The 16,559-nt window shown below is 46.6% G+C and overlaps 1 protein-coding gene across 1 annotated transcript in view; it reads right to left on the bottom strand.

Annotated features, from left to right (window-relative positions):
* entpd1 (ectonucleoside triphosphate diphosphohydrolase 1) overlaps positions 1 to 16,312 on the bottom strand; it is a 65,431-nt gene extending 49,119 nt beyond the window's left edge. Inside the window, exons 1-3 of the mRNA XM_080205358.1 lie at positions 16,305 to 16,312; positions 13,670 to 13,829; positions 12,229 to 12,435 (exon numbers count right to left, since the gene is read on the bottom strand). Coding sequence (XP_080061484.1) covers positions 12,229 to 12,435; positions 13,670 to 13,829; positions 16,305 to 16,312 — 375 coding nt within the window. The remainder of the gene's footprint in view (positions 1 to 12,228; positions 12,436 to 13,669; positions 13,830 to 16,304) is intronic.
* Between the last annotated feature and the right edge of the window lie 247 nt (positions 16,313 to 16,559).

The following is a 16,559-nucleotide window of genomic DNA, read 5'->3' as shown; positions in this document are numbered from 1 at the left end:
AAATCCCCCCTCTCATCCTCTGAGGGTCCAACATTCACTCTAGCCAGTCTCCTCTTCTTTATATATTTGTAAAAACTCTTACTATCCTTTTTTATATTTAGCGCTAGTTTAGCTTCATAGTCTATCCTTCCTTCATCAACTTCTTCGTCACTCTGTTGATTTTTAAACCTTTCCCAATCTTCTAATCGCCCACTACTTTTAGCCACTCGGAACGCATCAGCTTTTAATTTAATACTCTCCTTTATTTCCTTCGATAACCACGGCTGGTTATCCCTTCTCCTACATTCCTTCTTTACCATCGGAATATATTTCAGCTGAGCTCCGAAAAAGACCTCCTTAAAGATCCTCCGCCTCAGCCGTCCTACCGACCAATCTGTGCCCCCAATCTACATTCGCCAATTCCTCTCTCATCCTATCGTACTCCCCTCTGTTCAAACAGAGGACGCGTGTCCGGGACCCTACTTTCTCATCCTCCACCTGCATCAAAAACTCAACCATACAATGATCACTCATCCCAAGAGGATCCTTCACCACAAGATCCCTAATTCTTCCTGCCTTGTTACACAGTACCAGATCTAAGATAACTCGCTCCCTCGTAGGTTCCGTCACACACTGTTCAAGGAAACTATCCCGACAGCATTCCAAGAACTCTTCCTCAAGCCCACCGCGTCCGACTTGAGTCAACCAATCAATATGCAGATTGAAATCCCCCATAATTATCGCCGTTCTGTTTCTGCACGCATCATTTATTTGCTTGTTTATAGCCCGCCCCACCTCCAAGTTATTACTTGGGGGCCTATAGACCACACCCACCTGCATCTTCCTCCCCTTACTGTTCCTTATCTCCACCCACAATGATTCCACGTTTTGCTCTTTAGAGCCTATATCTTCCCTTACTACCGCCCTGATATTACCCTTATTCAGTAGAGCTACCCCCCCTCCCTTTTTCCTCCCGCCTATCCTTTCTAAACACTTGATATCCCTGGACATTCAGCTCCCAGTCCCTGTCACCTTGCAGCCACGTCTCTGTAATGGCCACCAGATCATATCCATTTGTGCTGATCTGCGCCACCAGCTCATCCACTTTATTCCGAATGCTTCATGCATTCAGATAAAGTGTCTTCATCCCAGCCTTTATCTGGACCCTATTTGCAGGAACGCTACCAATCTTTCTCATGCCCCCTACTCCCTTTATTATTGGGACATCCTCAACATTTTCCCACACCTGGACCCTCTCTTTTACTTTAGATATTGCAATTTCTCCCACCCCTGCACCCTCCCCCCCCCAATTAGTTTAAAGCCCTATCTACAGTCCTAGTTATACGATTCACCAGGACTCTGAACAAGCTCCACTTTTTGTTTGTGTCCATTCCTGACAGTTTCTGTTCCCATCTTATGCTCTCTAATTCTTGTCTAATCACATCATAATTACCCCTGCTCCAATTATAAACCTTGCCCTGCTGTGTGACCCTATCCCTCTCCATTGCAATAATGAATTGTGGTCACTATCTCCAAAGTGCTCTCCCACAAACAAATCTAACACTTGGCCCGGTTCATTACCCAGTACCAGGTCCAATGTGGCCCCACCTCTTGTCGGCTTATCCACATACTGTGTCAGGAAACCCGCTTACACACACTGTACAAAAAGTGCCCCATCCGAACTATTTGATCTATAAAGGTTCCAATCAACTACCAACCTCCTGGGGGTTATCACTGACCAGAAACTGAACTAGCCATAGAAATACTGTGGTTATAAGATCAGATCAGAGACTGAAAATGTTACAGCGAGTAAGTCACTTCCTAACTCCCCAAAACTTGTTCACTATCCACAAGGCACAAGTCGGGAGTGGAATGGAATACTCCCACTTGCCCACATGAGTGCAGCTCCAACAACACTCAAGAGCTCAACACCATCTGGGGCAAGGCAGCCCCGCTTGATTGCTACCCCTTCCACTGACATTCATACCCTCCACCACTGATGAACAATGGCAGGGCCATGATGAACTGCAGGAACTCATCAAGGTTCCCTTGGCAGCACCTTCCAAACACCACCACCTAGAAAGACAATGGCAGCAGATGCCAGGGAACATCCCAAACTAGAAATTTCTTGATAAGTCATTCACCTTACCAACTTGGAAATATATCACAGTTCCTTCACTGTCACTGGGTCAAAATCCTGGAACCTCCTCCCTAACAGCACAGTGGGTGTACCTACACCTCAAGTACTGCAGTACTTCAAACAGGTAGGTGATTACACTTTCACAAGAGCAACTAGGGATAGACTACCAGTGACACCAATATCCTGTAATCTGATTTTTTAAAAAGTTACCAAGTTCATTCACTATGTCTATAACCTCTATGAGACCACTGCTGTTGCTGCAAAGATGTCCACAGAGTATAGCAATAAAGTTAGCACCATTGAGGAAAAGGAATTTTATATAGTGCACCTTTCCTGACCTCAGGACACTCCAATATACTTTACAGTCAATGAAGTATTTTTGAATTGCATTCACTGTTAGGATATTGCTTCTTTCTATGAAGGTGCTGCAATCCAGACCCTTTTCCTTTCCAAAAGATTCACTGTCATTATCAACAACATGTTGGCAACATTCTGACTATTCTTTCTAATTCTGTCCTTTCTGATCAGCTTAATCAGTTTCAGTTGATGTTGACCCTACCAACAGCAATGCATCCCACTTAAAGCTCAAACACAGTAAATAGGAGATAGCTTGATCTAACATTAGTACGACAGACAAAAGGAGAATGCTGCAATCCTATTTTAAAGTTTCAACTTTCCAAGAGGTCTTTAAATTCAATCCCTATTCTTATTATTCTTAAAAACTTGGCTTTAAAAACTTCACTTGACTTCCTCTTGGGAAATAAGGAAGGGCAGGTGACAGAATCATTAGTGACAAATCACTTTGGGACCAGTGACCATAATTCCATTGGTTTTAAGATATCTATGGAGAATGATAGGTCTGTCCCAAAAGTTAAAATTCTAAATTGGGGCAAGGCAGGAACTTTCAAAAGTTAATTGGGGGAGTCTGTGGGAAGGCAAAGGGAGATCTGGTAAGTGGGAGGCTTTCAAAAGTATGTTAACCCAGGGTTCAGGGTAAACACATTCCTCTTAGAGTGAAGGGCAAGGCTGGTAGAAGTAGGGAACCCTGGATGACTTGGGATATTGAGGCCCTGATCAAGAAGAAGAAGGAGGAACATGACTTGCATTGGCAGCTGAGATCAAATGAGTCCCTTGAAGAGTATAGAGGGTGTAGGAGTAGAGTGAAGAGAGAAATCAGGAGGGCAAAAAGGGGACATGAGACTTTTGGCAGATACGGCAAAGGAGAATCCAAAGAGCTTTGCCAAATACATAAAGGGCAAAAGAGTAACAAGGGAGAAAGTAGGGCATCTTAAGGATCAACCAGGTCATCTATGTGCAGATCCACAAGAGATGGGTGAGATCCTAAATGAATATTTCTCATCAGTATTTGCTGTTGAGAAAAGCATGGATGTTAGGGAACTTGGGGAAATAAATAGTGATATCTTGAGGAGTGTACATATTACAGAGAAGGAGGTGCTGGAAGTCTTAAAGTGCATCAAGGTAGATAAATCCCCAGGACCTGGTGAAGTGTATCCCAAGAAATTGTGGGAGGCTGGGGAGGAAATTGCGGGTCCCCCAGCCGAGATATTTGAATCATCGATAGTCAGGGTGAGGTGCCTGAAGATTGGAGAGTGGCAAATGTTGTGCCTTTGTTTAAAAAGGACTGCAGGGAAAAGCCTGAGAACTACAGGCCAGTGATCCTCACATCTGTGCTGGGTAAATTGTTGGAAGGTATTTTGAGAGACAGGATCTACAGGCATTTAGAGATGCAAGAACTGATTAGGGACAGTCAGCATGGCTTTGTGAGTGGAAAATCATGTTTTTGAAGGGGTAACCAAGAAGGTAGATGAGGGCAGTGCAGTTGATGTTGTTCTTTAGCAAGGCCTTTGACAAGATACCGCATGGTAGGTTATTGCATAAGATTAAATCTCATGGGGTCCAGGGTGAGGTATTGAAATGGATACAAAATTGGCTTCTTGACAGAAGCCAGAGGGTGGTTGTAGAGTTGTTTTTCAAACTGGAGGCCTGTGACCAGTGGTGTGTGTGTGAAGTTGTACGAATGAAGTAATGGCATGATGGGAAAATTGGTCAACTATGTGGTACAAAATAAGGAAAACTGACTCCACATAACCTAGGGCTGTGTAAGACAAGATGAGTTCAGGGATGAAGGAGTCACCAGCCTTCTTCTGTTCTATCAAAAGGACAAGATAAAGGTATGAATGATGAAACAAAGAGTTTTAGGAGGTCAGCAGGTTGTACCATTTTTTATGACGTTGCTTATGATGCTGTTACTGATCGAATTCCTGAATAAGCTCTGGTCATGCAAACTGATAATGATGATGTATAAATACTGAGTTGATCCTTTATGTAAGGGCAGGCTTGAGGAAGAATTAGCAAGTCGTAACGACGGCTCTCTAAAGTCAAGTTACTGCCAATACTGCATTCAGTGTTTTGTAAATAAAGACTCGTTATTTTGTTGGAACAAATTTTGTTGGGTCTCTACCACTGTCAAGAAGCAGGAAAAATTCCACTTTAACATTTGGCGCTGGGACCCTGTGATTCTGGTATTAGTTTGCGACAGGGACCCAATTGCTGATGACACCAGGATTGGTGGAGTAGTGGATGAGGTGGAGGGCTCTTGTAGGCTGCAAAGAGACATTGATAGGATGCAGAGCTGGGCTGAAAAGTGGCAGATGGAATTTAACCCTGATAAGGAACCCTGTTAAGGAACATTGTTCCTGAGGAGCAGTATCCAGAGGCAGCGATTTTTGGGCGTGTGAAGAGGCAGCATAAAAGGTAAATTTTTCTGTTTATTTTGTTTAACTGTTTATTTCTAGTTTAAGTCGCGAGTGTTTTCGGCGGTTTTTTTAAAATTAGTTAGAAACCGGAAGTCGTCACTAGGACACTTACCGGTAGTTGTAGTTTTTGTTTGAGCCCCTAATCCTATAAATTAGCGCAGGGAGGATAACCGATTCTCTACACTGGTAGAGAATCCCACCCTCCCACCTCCTCTAACCTAAATTATAAGTGTGGGAAAGTTTTTTTTTTGTTTTTTTGTTTTTTTTCTCTGCTGGTAATTGTTTCAGGGATGGCAGTTCAGGCAGTGTGCTGCATCTCCTGTGGGATGTATGTGGTGAGGGACTCCAGTAGTGTTTCAGGGGATTTTACTTGTAAGAAGTGTATTAGATTGAAGCTTCTGGAGGAGCGTGTAAAGGAGCTGGAGGTGGAATTAGAGGAACTCCGCATAATTCGGGAGGCAGAAGTGGACATTGACAGGAGTTATAAGGAGATAGTCACTCCTAGAAATCAGTCTTGGGTCACTGACAAGAGGAGGGGAAAGAAGCAAGTGGGGGGTCAATCCCCTGGGGCTGTTCCCCTCCAAAATAGGTTTTCGGTCCTGGAGGCTACAGTTGAGGAGGAATCAACTGGGGATAGCCAAAGGGAGCAGGTCTCTGGGGGTGAGCCTATTGTAAAAGCTCAGGTGGTTAGGGGATGCAAAAGATTGGGCCTCATGATTGGGGACTCCACAGTTAAGGGACGGATAGGAGAGTTGGTAGTAATGGTAGGGACTCAGGGCTGGTGTGTTGCCTACCAGGGGCTGGGGTCCGGGATGTATCAGAGAGGATATTCAAGACTCTTAGGGGAGAGGGAGATCAACCCCAAGTTATAATTCATGTGGGGACACATGACATAGGGAGGCTAAGGGAAGGGGATATTAAGCAGAGATTCATGGAGTTGGGGTGGAAACTAAAGGCCAAGACAGACAGAGTGGTTATCTCTGGACTCTTGCCTGTGCCACAGGATAGTTTAGAGAGGAATAGAGAGAGGGAAAGTTTGAACTTGTGGCTGAGGGGATGGTGCAGGAGGGAGGGGTTCAAGTACTTGAGCAATTGGGGCTCATTCTGGGGAAGGTGGGACCTCTATAAGAGTGATGGTTTACACCTGAACCAGAGGGGAACAAATATCCTGGGGGGTAAATTTGTGAAGGCTATGCGGGGTGGTTTAAACTGATTCAGAGGGGGGGGTGGGATCCTGGGTAGAGGGGGTGAAAGTGAGGGGGGCATAGATGGGGACTGCAATGCACGGCATTGTGGGGGTGGGGCAGAGCAGGGTTTGAAATGCGTATACTTTAATGCGAGGAGTATTCGCAATAAAGTGGATGAACTTGCAGCGTGGACCAGTACCTGGGACTTTGATGTTGTGGCCATTTCAGAGACATGGATAGAGCAGGGGCAGGAATGGATGTTGCAGGTCCCGGGGTACAAATGTTTTAGTCGGAGTAGAGAAGGAGGTAGAAGGGGGGGAGGGGTAGCATTATTGGTCAAGGACTGTATCACAGTGTCAGAGAGGAAGTTTGATGAGGACTTGTCTGTTGAGGTAGTATGGGCGGAGATTAGAAATAGGAGAGGAGAGGTCACCCTGCTGGGAGTCTTTTATAGACCTCCAAAAAGTTCTAGAGAGGTTGAGGGAAGGATTGCGGAGACGATCCTGGTTAGGAGTGAAAGTAATAGGGTAATTGTTATGGGGGATTTTAACTTTACTAATATTGATTGGAATTGTTATAGCTCTAGCTCATTAGAGGGGTCAGTTTTTGTTCAAAGTGTGCAGGAAGGTTTTTTGACTCAGTATGTAGACAGGCCAACTAGAGGTGAGGCTGTATTGGATTTGGTGCTGGGAAATGAGCCAGACCAGGTGCTAGACTTGGAAGTTGGTGTGCATTTTGGTGATAGTGACCACAATTCGGTTACATTCACCTTAGTGATGGATAGGGATAGGCAGGAACCTCGGGTCAGTAGTTTTAGCTGGGGGAAGGGTAATTATGAGGCTATTAGGAGAGAATTAGGAAGCATAGGTTGGACTAGGAGATTACAGGGACTGGGAACGTCCGAAATGTGGAATTTTTTCAAGGAGCAGCTACTGCGGGTCTGTGATAGGTATGTCCCTGTCAGGCAAGGAGGATTTGGTAGGGTTAGGGAACCGCGGTGTACTAAAAAAGTTGATTCGTTGGTTAGGAAGAAAAAGGAGGCTTATGTTCGGATGAGACTTGAGGGCTCGGGTAGTGCAGTAGAAAGCTTTAGATTGGCTAGGAGGGAGTTGAAGAGGGAGTTAAGAAGGGCTAAAAGAGGACATGAGATGACTTTGGCTGATAGGATTAAGGAGAATCCTAAGGCGTTCTATAGATATGTTAAGAACAGAAGGTTGGTTAGGGCAAGATTAGGGCCAGTTATAGACAGTAGAGGGAAGTTGTGTGTGGAACCGGAAGAGATTGGAGAGGCATTGAACCAATATTTCTCTTCGGTGTTCACGCAGGGGGACATGAATGTAGTTGTGGAGGACACTGGGGTGCAGGGGTGTAAAATAGAAAGTATTGCAGTTGAAACCGGGGATGTGCTGGATATTCTAGAGGGCTTGAAAATAGATAAGTCCCCTGGTCCGGATGGGATTTACCCTAGGATTCTCTGGGAGGCTAGAGAGGTGATTGCAGAGCCTCTGGCTCTGATCTTCAGGTCATCGTTGGTCTCTGGTATAGTACCGGAAGATTGGAGGACAGCGAATGTTGTCCCATTGTTTAAGAAGGGGAACAGAGACTTCCCCGGGAATTATAGACCGGTGAGTCTTACTTCTGTTGTGGGCAAGGTTTTAGAAAGAATTATTAGGGATAGGATTTATAGTTAGCTGGAGAGTAATGAATTGATTAGAGACAGTCAGCATGGTTTTGTAGCAGGTAGGTCGTGCCTTACTAACCTTATTGAGTTCTTTGAGAAAGTGACCAAAGAGGTGGATGGGGGTAAGGCAGTGGACGTGGTATATATGGATTTTAGTAAGGCGTTTGATAAGGTTCACCATGGTAGGCTTCTGCAGAAAATGCAGATGTATGGGATTGAGGGTAATCTAGGAAATTGGATCAGGAATTGGCTATCAGATAGGAGACAGAGGGTGGTGGTTGATGGTGAATATTCGTCATGGAGTTCGGTTACGAGTGGTGTGCCTCAGGGATCTGTTTTGGGGCCACTGCTGTTTGTAATTTTTATTAATGATCTGGATGAGGGTATAGTTGGGTGGATTAGTAAGTTTGCTGATGACACCAAAGTCGGAGGTGTGGTAGATTGTGAGGAAGGGTGTCATAGTCTGCAGGGTGACTTAGACAGGTTGCAGAGCTGGGCCGAGAGGCGGCGGATGGAATTTAATGCGGAGAAGTGTGAGGTAATTCATTTCGGTAGGAGTAACAGATGTGTTCAGTATAGGGCTAACGGGAGGACTTTGAATAGTGTGGGTGAACAGAGGGATCTAGGTGTATGTGTACACAGATCCCTGAAAGTTGGGAATCAAGTAGATAAGGTTGTTAAGAAGGCATACGGTGTCTTGGCGTTTATTGGTAGGGGGATTGAATTTAGGAGCCGCAGCGTCATGTTGCAACTGTACACAACTCTGGTGCGGCCGCACTTGGAGTATTGTGTGCAGTTCTGGTCCCCACATTACAGGAAGGATGTGGAGGCTTTGGAGAGGGTGCAGAGGAGGTTTACCAGGATGTTGCCTGGTATGGAGGGGAGGTCCTATGAGGAGAGGCTGAGGGATTTGGGGTTGTTTTCGCTGGAAAGAAGGCGGCTAAGAGGGGATCTTATTGAAACATATAAGATGATTAGAGGTTTAGATAGGGTGGACAGTGATAGCCTTTTTCCTCGGATGGAGAAAGCTAGCACGAGGGGGCATGGCTTTAAATTAAGGGGGGGTAGTTATAGGACGGATGTCAGGGGTAGGTTCTTTACCCAGAGGGTGGTGAGGGACTGGAATGCCCTGCCTGCTGCGGTTGTAAATGCGCCTAGTTTGGGGGCGTTTAAGAGATCTATGGATAGGTTTATGGACGAAAAGGGATTGGTTTAGATTAGTGGGTCAGTGTTTTTTTTAAAAAAACTGGTCAGCGCAACATCGTGGGCCGAAGGGCCTGTTCTGCGCTGTAATGTTCTATGTTCTAAGTGCGAGGTGAACCATTTTGGTAGGACAAACTTGAATATGGATTACAGAGTCAACGACAGGGTTCTGAGGAATGTGGAGGAACAGAAAGATCTTGGGGTTCATATCCACAGATCTCTGAAGGTTGCCACTCAAGTGGATAGAGCCGTGGAGAAGGCTTATAGTGTGTTAGCGTTTATTAACAGGGGGTTTGAGTTTAAGAGCCGTGGGGTTATGCTGCAACTATACAGGAACTTGGTGAGACTACATTTGGAATATTGTGTTCAGTTCTGGTCACCTCACTATAAGGAGGATGTGGAAGCATTGGAGAGAATGCAGAGATTTACCAGGATGCTGCCTGGTTTGGAGGGTTGGTCTTATGAGGAAAGGTTGAGGGAGCTGGGGCTTTTCTCTTTAGAGCGGAGGAGGATGAGAGACAACTTAATAGAAGTTTATAAGATGATGAGAAGTATTGATAAGAGTGGACGTGCAGAGACTATTTCCTCGGGTGGATGTAGCTGTTACTAGGGGGCATTACTGTAAGGTTCATGGTTGGAGATATAGGAGGGATGTCTGAGGTAGATTCTTTACTCAGAGAGTGGTTGGGGTGTGGAATGCACTGCCTGCTGTGATAGTGGAGTCAGACACTTTAGGAACTTTCAAGCGGTTATTGGATAGGCACATGGAGCACACCAGAATGATAGGGTTTGGACATAGCTCGGCACAACATTGAGGGCCAAAGGACCTGTGCTGTGCTGTACTGTTCTATGTTTTTACTCTGTTATATCATTGCCACAGACAGATTAGGCAATGGGCAGGACAAAGATGCTGCTTTTCAAATCATTTCGGCTGTGTCTTAGGCAGCTCGGTGTAAATACTGGCCTTGTTTGTTCTTTATTTTTGACTGGCTATCTTTAAAACAGGTTAGTTCATTTCATTTACAATTCATCCTAAACATTTGAGTAGCTGACAGGGAATTTGCGGAGCACACAGTTACACCAAGGAAGGGTGAAATCCCCCCAAGTTAAAGAAGCTGAAAATGATCATTGCTGTGTGTAAGTGGAGCTTCTGCCAACTTAATTACGAGAAACACCATCCTGGGAATGGACGGATACTTGGCACATCAAAACATTTTGGGCTTTGGGCCAAGTGCTGATAAAGGGGATTAGGTGGAAGTTCAGGTGTTTTAATGTGTCGGTGCAGACTCGATGGGCAAAGGGGCCTCTTCTGTACTCTACGATTCTCTGATTGCCTTGCATTTTCCAAACTGCCCTGCACTAACATCTTTAATAATGGATATTGATGTTTTCCCTATGATAGATTTAGACTAACTGGCCTGTAGGTTCCTGTTCTCTGTCTTGCTCTCTTTTTGAATGACTGAGGTACATTTGCTGTTTCACAACCTAATGGAACCTTCCCCAAATCCAGGGAATTTTGGAAAATTAAAACCAATGCATCAACTATCTCACCAGCCACTTCCTTCAGGAACAGATGGAGTATGTGCCTGGTGATGTCATGGCCTTGCACGCAGTGTGTATCAGATTGATATCACTTCTGTGCATGTAAGCAGCTGGGTATCAGTGCCCATCTTATGTTGGCAGGAAACACTTTCAGTTCATGTGCTGGTTAGTGACCTCTCCACCTCAATCTCACCTCAGTTTTCTCTGTTCCAAAGGAAACAATCCCAGCTTATCCAATCCTTCAACATCGCAACAATTCTCCCATTCTGACCATCCTCTCTGTAACCTCGTTCATCCAGTCAGATCCTTCCAGCAATGCAGTGATCAGACTTAGAATACTGACCAGTAGAGCACAGGAACAGGCCATTCGGCCCACAATGTTGTGCTGAGCATGACACCAAATTAAACTAATCCCTTCTACCTGCCCTTGGTCCACATCTCTCTATTCCTTGCATATTCATGTGCTTATCTAAAAGCCTATTAAACACCCCTACTGTATCTGTCTTCACCAGCCCTGGCAGCACATTCCAGACATCTTCCACTCTATGTAAAAAAACTTGCTCCTCACAACCCTAGTTTGTCCAGCTTCTCCTTACAGCTCATACCCTCTAACCCAGGGAGCTTCCTGGTAAACCTCTTCCACACGCTCTCCAAAGCCTCCACATCCTTCCTGTAAGGTGGCGACCAGAATTGAACACAATACTCTAAATGTAGCCTAACCAAAATTTTATAACGCTGCAACATGAGATCCTGACTAAATAAACTGTAAGCTGTAATCTTGCTGTGGTCTAACCAGTTCTCTCTGTTCAGTCAGTAAACAGGAGTATCCTGTATGCCTTCCTTGGTCACTAGCCATTGGCCACAAAAGGACGTTGAGCATCTTTGTCCATTAGAGGCAGACAATTGGTCATCTTACTCGAGAGTCGCCACTCCAATCAAGCTGAGGAGGCCTCCATCAGCTACCACAGCTGGTACAGGAATTAAACCCACACTGCTGGCATCATTCTAGCCATCTCGTCAACTAAGCTAAACCACCTCCACATACTCTGTTTAACCAACTTGCCTAATATGTTACCTTCAGGGATCTTTATACCAAGGTTCCTCTGTTCCACTACATGTCTCAGTGTCATATCATTAAGTATTTCCTTGCCTTATTTGTACTTCCCAAAAACCTCACATTTTTCTGAATTGAACTCCCTTTACTGCTTTTCCACACATCTGAACTTACATTGATATCTTCCAGCTTTCTTCCTCACTGTCAAATGGCAATTTATTGTATCATTTTTAAACCTCTTTATCATGTGTTTAAATCTTTATGTGTATTGTAATAATGGACCAAGTACCGAGTCCTGTGGAACTAGCAGTCCAGTAGAAGTGAGTTCAGCTGGAACTCACATCAATGTAGTGACCAGTGTGTGAGCCCCACTCCACACCACCAGGATCATGCCTTTGCTCAAACTGAAGCAGGATCTCAAGGCTCTCATTCCTTGCTACTTTATGGATCAGGAATTTGTTCTGTCCTTTCTTGTACACGACAGTATCAATTATCCAAGTTCTTTGACTTTTTACAGAGATTGAGCTAATAAATGTTGTAGCCTTTGTTAAGAGTGTGTTCACACAATCTAACTGTGGCCACTCTCCAATCAAACACTCAAACATTGTCTATCAAGCCACCTTCACAGGGGCTGGGCAGACACTCTGTACTCATTTCATTCTTACGTTAAGTTTATCCAGAATCATTTTGTGAGCCTGATCCTTTCCATAACACAGGTAGCTGTGTGTGTATATGTTGTAATTCTTCCCATACAGACGGAAATACAGAGAACTTTCCTCCAATTCAATTTTCTCATCAGGAACAAATGTGATCTGTGTGGAGGCACCGCCCAGGTCCAAAGCCCCCAGTGTTGCGTGTACTCTTCTGCTGTCCTAACAGAAACAGGAAAGCATTAGACAAAATCCAATCCCAATTACAACACAATCAAGAGTTACACCCTTCCGCACACACGCACACATCCACCTTCACACGCACCACACACATGCAGCCCCACTCACACACAGCATGCCCACACGTATGCACCCACCACACACATGCACCTTACCACATCACACCCACACGCATGTACCTCTACATGCAGGCACCAACCACACACACACTTCCCACACACGCACACCTCCCACACAGCCCCCAAAATGCCCCCCACACCTGCACTCCCTCGCCGACACCACGTTCCCCACTCCCGACCCAAACACGCACACCCTCCACCCTAAATACAATCTCCCTACACAACCCCACCCTCACACTCACCTTCAATCTGATGTGTGGGCAGTGGGGATGGAGACCTGAACAGTTCCCTGCAGAATTCTTCCAACTCACTGACCATCAGAGCAGCATTTTAACCAGGGCTTTCCCCGGCTCTGTGTGTCACACAGAGGGGGTGGGGGGGGTCCCCGGCTCTGTGTGTCACACAGAGGGGGTGGGGGGGGTCCCTGGCTCTGTGTGTCACACAGAGGGGGTGAGGGGGGGTTGGGGGTCCCTGGCTCTGTGCCTCACACAGAGGGGGTGGGGGGGGTCCCCGGCTCTGTGTGTCACACAGAGGGGAGGGGTAGGGGGGGGTTGGGGGTCCCTGGCTCTGTGCCTCACACGGTGGGGGAGAGGGGGGGTCCTGGCTCAGTGTGTCACACGGGGGGGGGGGGGGGGGGGGTGAGGGGGGTCCCCGGCTCAGTGTGTCACACGGGGGGGTGGGGGGGGTGGGGGGGTCCCCGGCTCAGTGTGTCACACGGGGGGGTGGGGGGGGTGGGGGGGTCCCCGGCTCAGTGTGTCACACGGGGGGGTGGGGGGGGTGGGGGGGTGGGGGGGGGGTCCCCGGCTCAGTGTGTCACACGGAGGATCTCTGATACTGAGGACACAATGGAAGGTTGTCTGATCACAGGTCACATGGAGGCATTTCACTGACCCCAGAAACCCCTAATCTACCTCAGCACCAACTCCATTTCCAATTCCCCCAAACCTGACCCTCTCCCATTGACCTTCCCATGCCCTCCTCACTGACCCCCCATCCCCGCACCCACCCCCCCACCCCAAACTGAACCTGATCCCCACCCCTCTCCACCAACCACTACCCCACCAGCAATATTTCACGGTTAATGTTTCTGGAATTACCCCCAGGAAGTTTCCCATTAAATAGTTGATGGTAATCCATCCAAATGCTCCCTCATCCTGTCCAGTTAGAATCCGTGCTCCTTGTAAATTGAATGGGTATGTCTTGATGAATTCTTGCACTGAGTTCAGAAGGTTCTCAGACAGTTGCTGGTCCTGTAACCTGAAAAGAAGAAGGAAGAAGGTAGGCTGGTAGAAAAAGTTAAGGCACATGGAATACAAGGACAGGTAGGTAGATGGATTGAAAACTGGCTGGGCAACAGGAGACAGAGAGTAGTAGTGGAAGGGTCATTATCTGGCTGGAGGTCAGTCACCAGTGGTGTGCCGCAGGGCTCAGTACTGGGACCTCTTCTCTTTGTAGTATATATAAACGACTTGGAAGAGGGTGTACGTGGTGTGATCAGCAAGTTTGCAGATGACACCAAGATGTCAGGTTTGGCGGATACTGAGGCGGATTGTCAGGTGACGCAGCAAGATATAGATAGGTTGGTATATTGGGCAGATAAATGGCAGATGGAATTTAATGCTGACAAATGCGAGGTGATGCATTTTGGAAGGAATAATGCAGGGAGGAGTTACATGATAAAAGGTAGACCGATTAAGAGTATAGAAATGCAGAGAAACCTGGCAGTGCAAGTGCACAAGTCTCTGAAGGTGTCAACACAGGTAGAGAAGGTTGTGAATAAAGCTTATGGAATGCTAGCCTTTATAGGAAGGGGTGTAGAGTATAAGAGCTGTCGTCTAATGCTTAAGTTGTACAGAACATTGGTTAGACTGCATTTGGAGTACTGCGTCCAGTTCTGGTCACCTTACTACCGGAAGGACGTGGAGACCCTGGAGAGAGTGCAGAGGAGGATGCTGCCTGGTGTGGAAGGACTGAGTTACGAGGAAAGATTGGAAAAACTGGGGCTCTTCTCCTTAGAAAGAAGGAGACTGGGGGGGTGTTCTGATAGAGGTGTATAAAATAATGAAGGGAATAGATAGAGTCAACAGTGGCAGGCTTTTCCCTAGATTGGGGACAACTATTACGAGAGGTCACGATCTACGGGTGAGGGGGGAGAAGTATAATTTGGATACTAGAGGAAGGTTTTTCACGCAAAGGGTCGTGGGGGTATGGAATGCGCTACCAAGTAAGGTGGTGGAGGCAGGCACGCTGGACTTGTTTAAGGTTTACTTAGATAGGCACATGAGTGAAACAGGGATGGAGGGTTATAGTAAACAGTATTAAATAGGGTCAGAGCCTCGGGACAACACTGGAAATGTAATATTACATGTTAATGTTTTGTCTCTTTTAATCCACAGGTGTCGGTCCACCTTGTTGTCAAACGAGGGGCATGCACACGGTGGGTCGTGCGTGGGCTGCTCTTGGAGGTTCCGGGAGTGGCCTAGTACTTCGTGTCGGTGTGTGTGCTTGATCCTGGACCGGTAGATGGGCACCACAACAGCTCAGTGACTATCACTGCTGGCTGTGCAGATACATGGATTTGGGCCTGTGTCTGTGGGAGTTTGTGCATTCTCCCTGTGGTTGCGTGGGTTTCCTCCGGGCGCTCCGGTTTCCTCCCACACCCCAAAGATGTGCTCTTAGGCTGATTGGTTTTACCAAATTGACCCTACACTATTCTCCCCTGAATCTGGCTACATTAGGGGTTCCACTCACATACACACAGGGCAGGGTAGGTGTAGGAGGATGCGGCAGCGCGGGCTCGTTGGGCCGAAGGGCCTGTTTCCCGTGCTGGGATGTTCTTTGTAAGTGTGATAGTGTGGCCCCTTTAAACGCGTTCATGGGTCACATGATCATCCCAGGACCTATCAGAATGGAACGTGTGAAGCCCAGCCCATCGAGTGTGAGCCCAGGAAGTGGTGGGCCTGGACCTGTATCTGTACATAGAAACTAAAAGCAGGAGGAGGCCAGTCAGCCCTTCCAGCCTGCTCCCCCATTCATTCTGATCATGGCTGATCATCAAATTCATATCCTGATTCCCCCCCATTTCCCTCGATCACACTCTTTAGCCCCAAGAGCGATATCTAATTTCTTTGTGAAATCCCACAATGTTTTGGTCTCAACTATTTTCTATGGAGTGAATTCCACACATTCCCCACCCTCTGGGTGAAGAAATCTCTCCTCACCTCAGTTCTAAAAGGTTTACCCCTTATCCTCAAACTCTGACCCCGAGTTCTGGACTCCCCCACCATCGGGAACATTTTTTTAAATCTGCCCTGTCTAACCCTGTTAGAATTTTATAAGTTTCTATCAGATCCCCCTCTCACTCTGCTAAACCCCAGTGAATATAATCCTAACCCACTCAGTCTCTCCTCATATGGCAGACCTGTTGTCCAATCACCAGCGTGATCTAAGGTTCTTATCACATGACCTCGTGTTGCAATACTGGCGACGAGGATGGGATTGGGTCTACAGTCGCAAAAAGAAAATCAACATTTGGAGGGGGAAGAGGCAGTTTCCAAACATCTGTAAGGAAGATAAAAAGTTGTATCACAGAGCAAAGTTGTTGTGCTACTGTTCAGGAAACACTGACCCCTGCAGCACACCACTAGTCACAGGCCTCCACTCAGAGAAGCAATCCTCCACTACCACCCGTTGGCTTCTTCCATTGAGCCAATGTCTAATCCAGTTTACTACCTCCCCATGTATACCTAACGATTGAACATTCCTAACTAACCTTCCATGTGGGACCTTGTCAAAGGCCTTACTGAAGTCCATGTAGACAACATCCACTGTCTTCCCTTCATCCACTTTCCTGGTAACCTCCTGTTCTATCTTTCCTATAACATCAGCACCCTGTAACATTGAGCTGCCAGTCCTGTCCCTCCCTTAGCCATGTTTCAGTAATTGCTATAATATCCCAGTCCCTCGTACCCATCCATGCCCTGAGTT

This window comes from Carcharhinus amblyrhynchos, chromosome 17 (genome assembly GCF_965287045.1).
Source record: "Carcharhinus amblyrhynchos chromosome 17, sCarAmb.v2.hapA, whole genome shotgun sequence".
Taxonomy (NCBI): Eukaryota; Metazoa; Chordata; class Chondrichthyes; order Carcharhiniformes; family Carcharhinidae; genus Carcharhinus; species Carcharhinus amblyrhynchos.
Note: the sequence above shows the minus strand (reverse complement) of the source record. Positions and strands in the feature narration are given on the sequence as shown.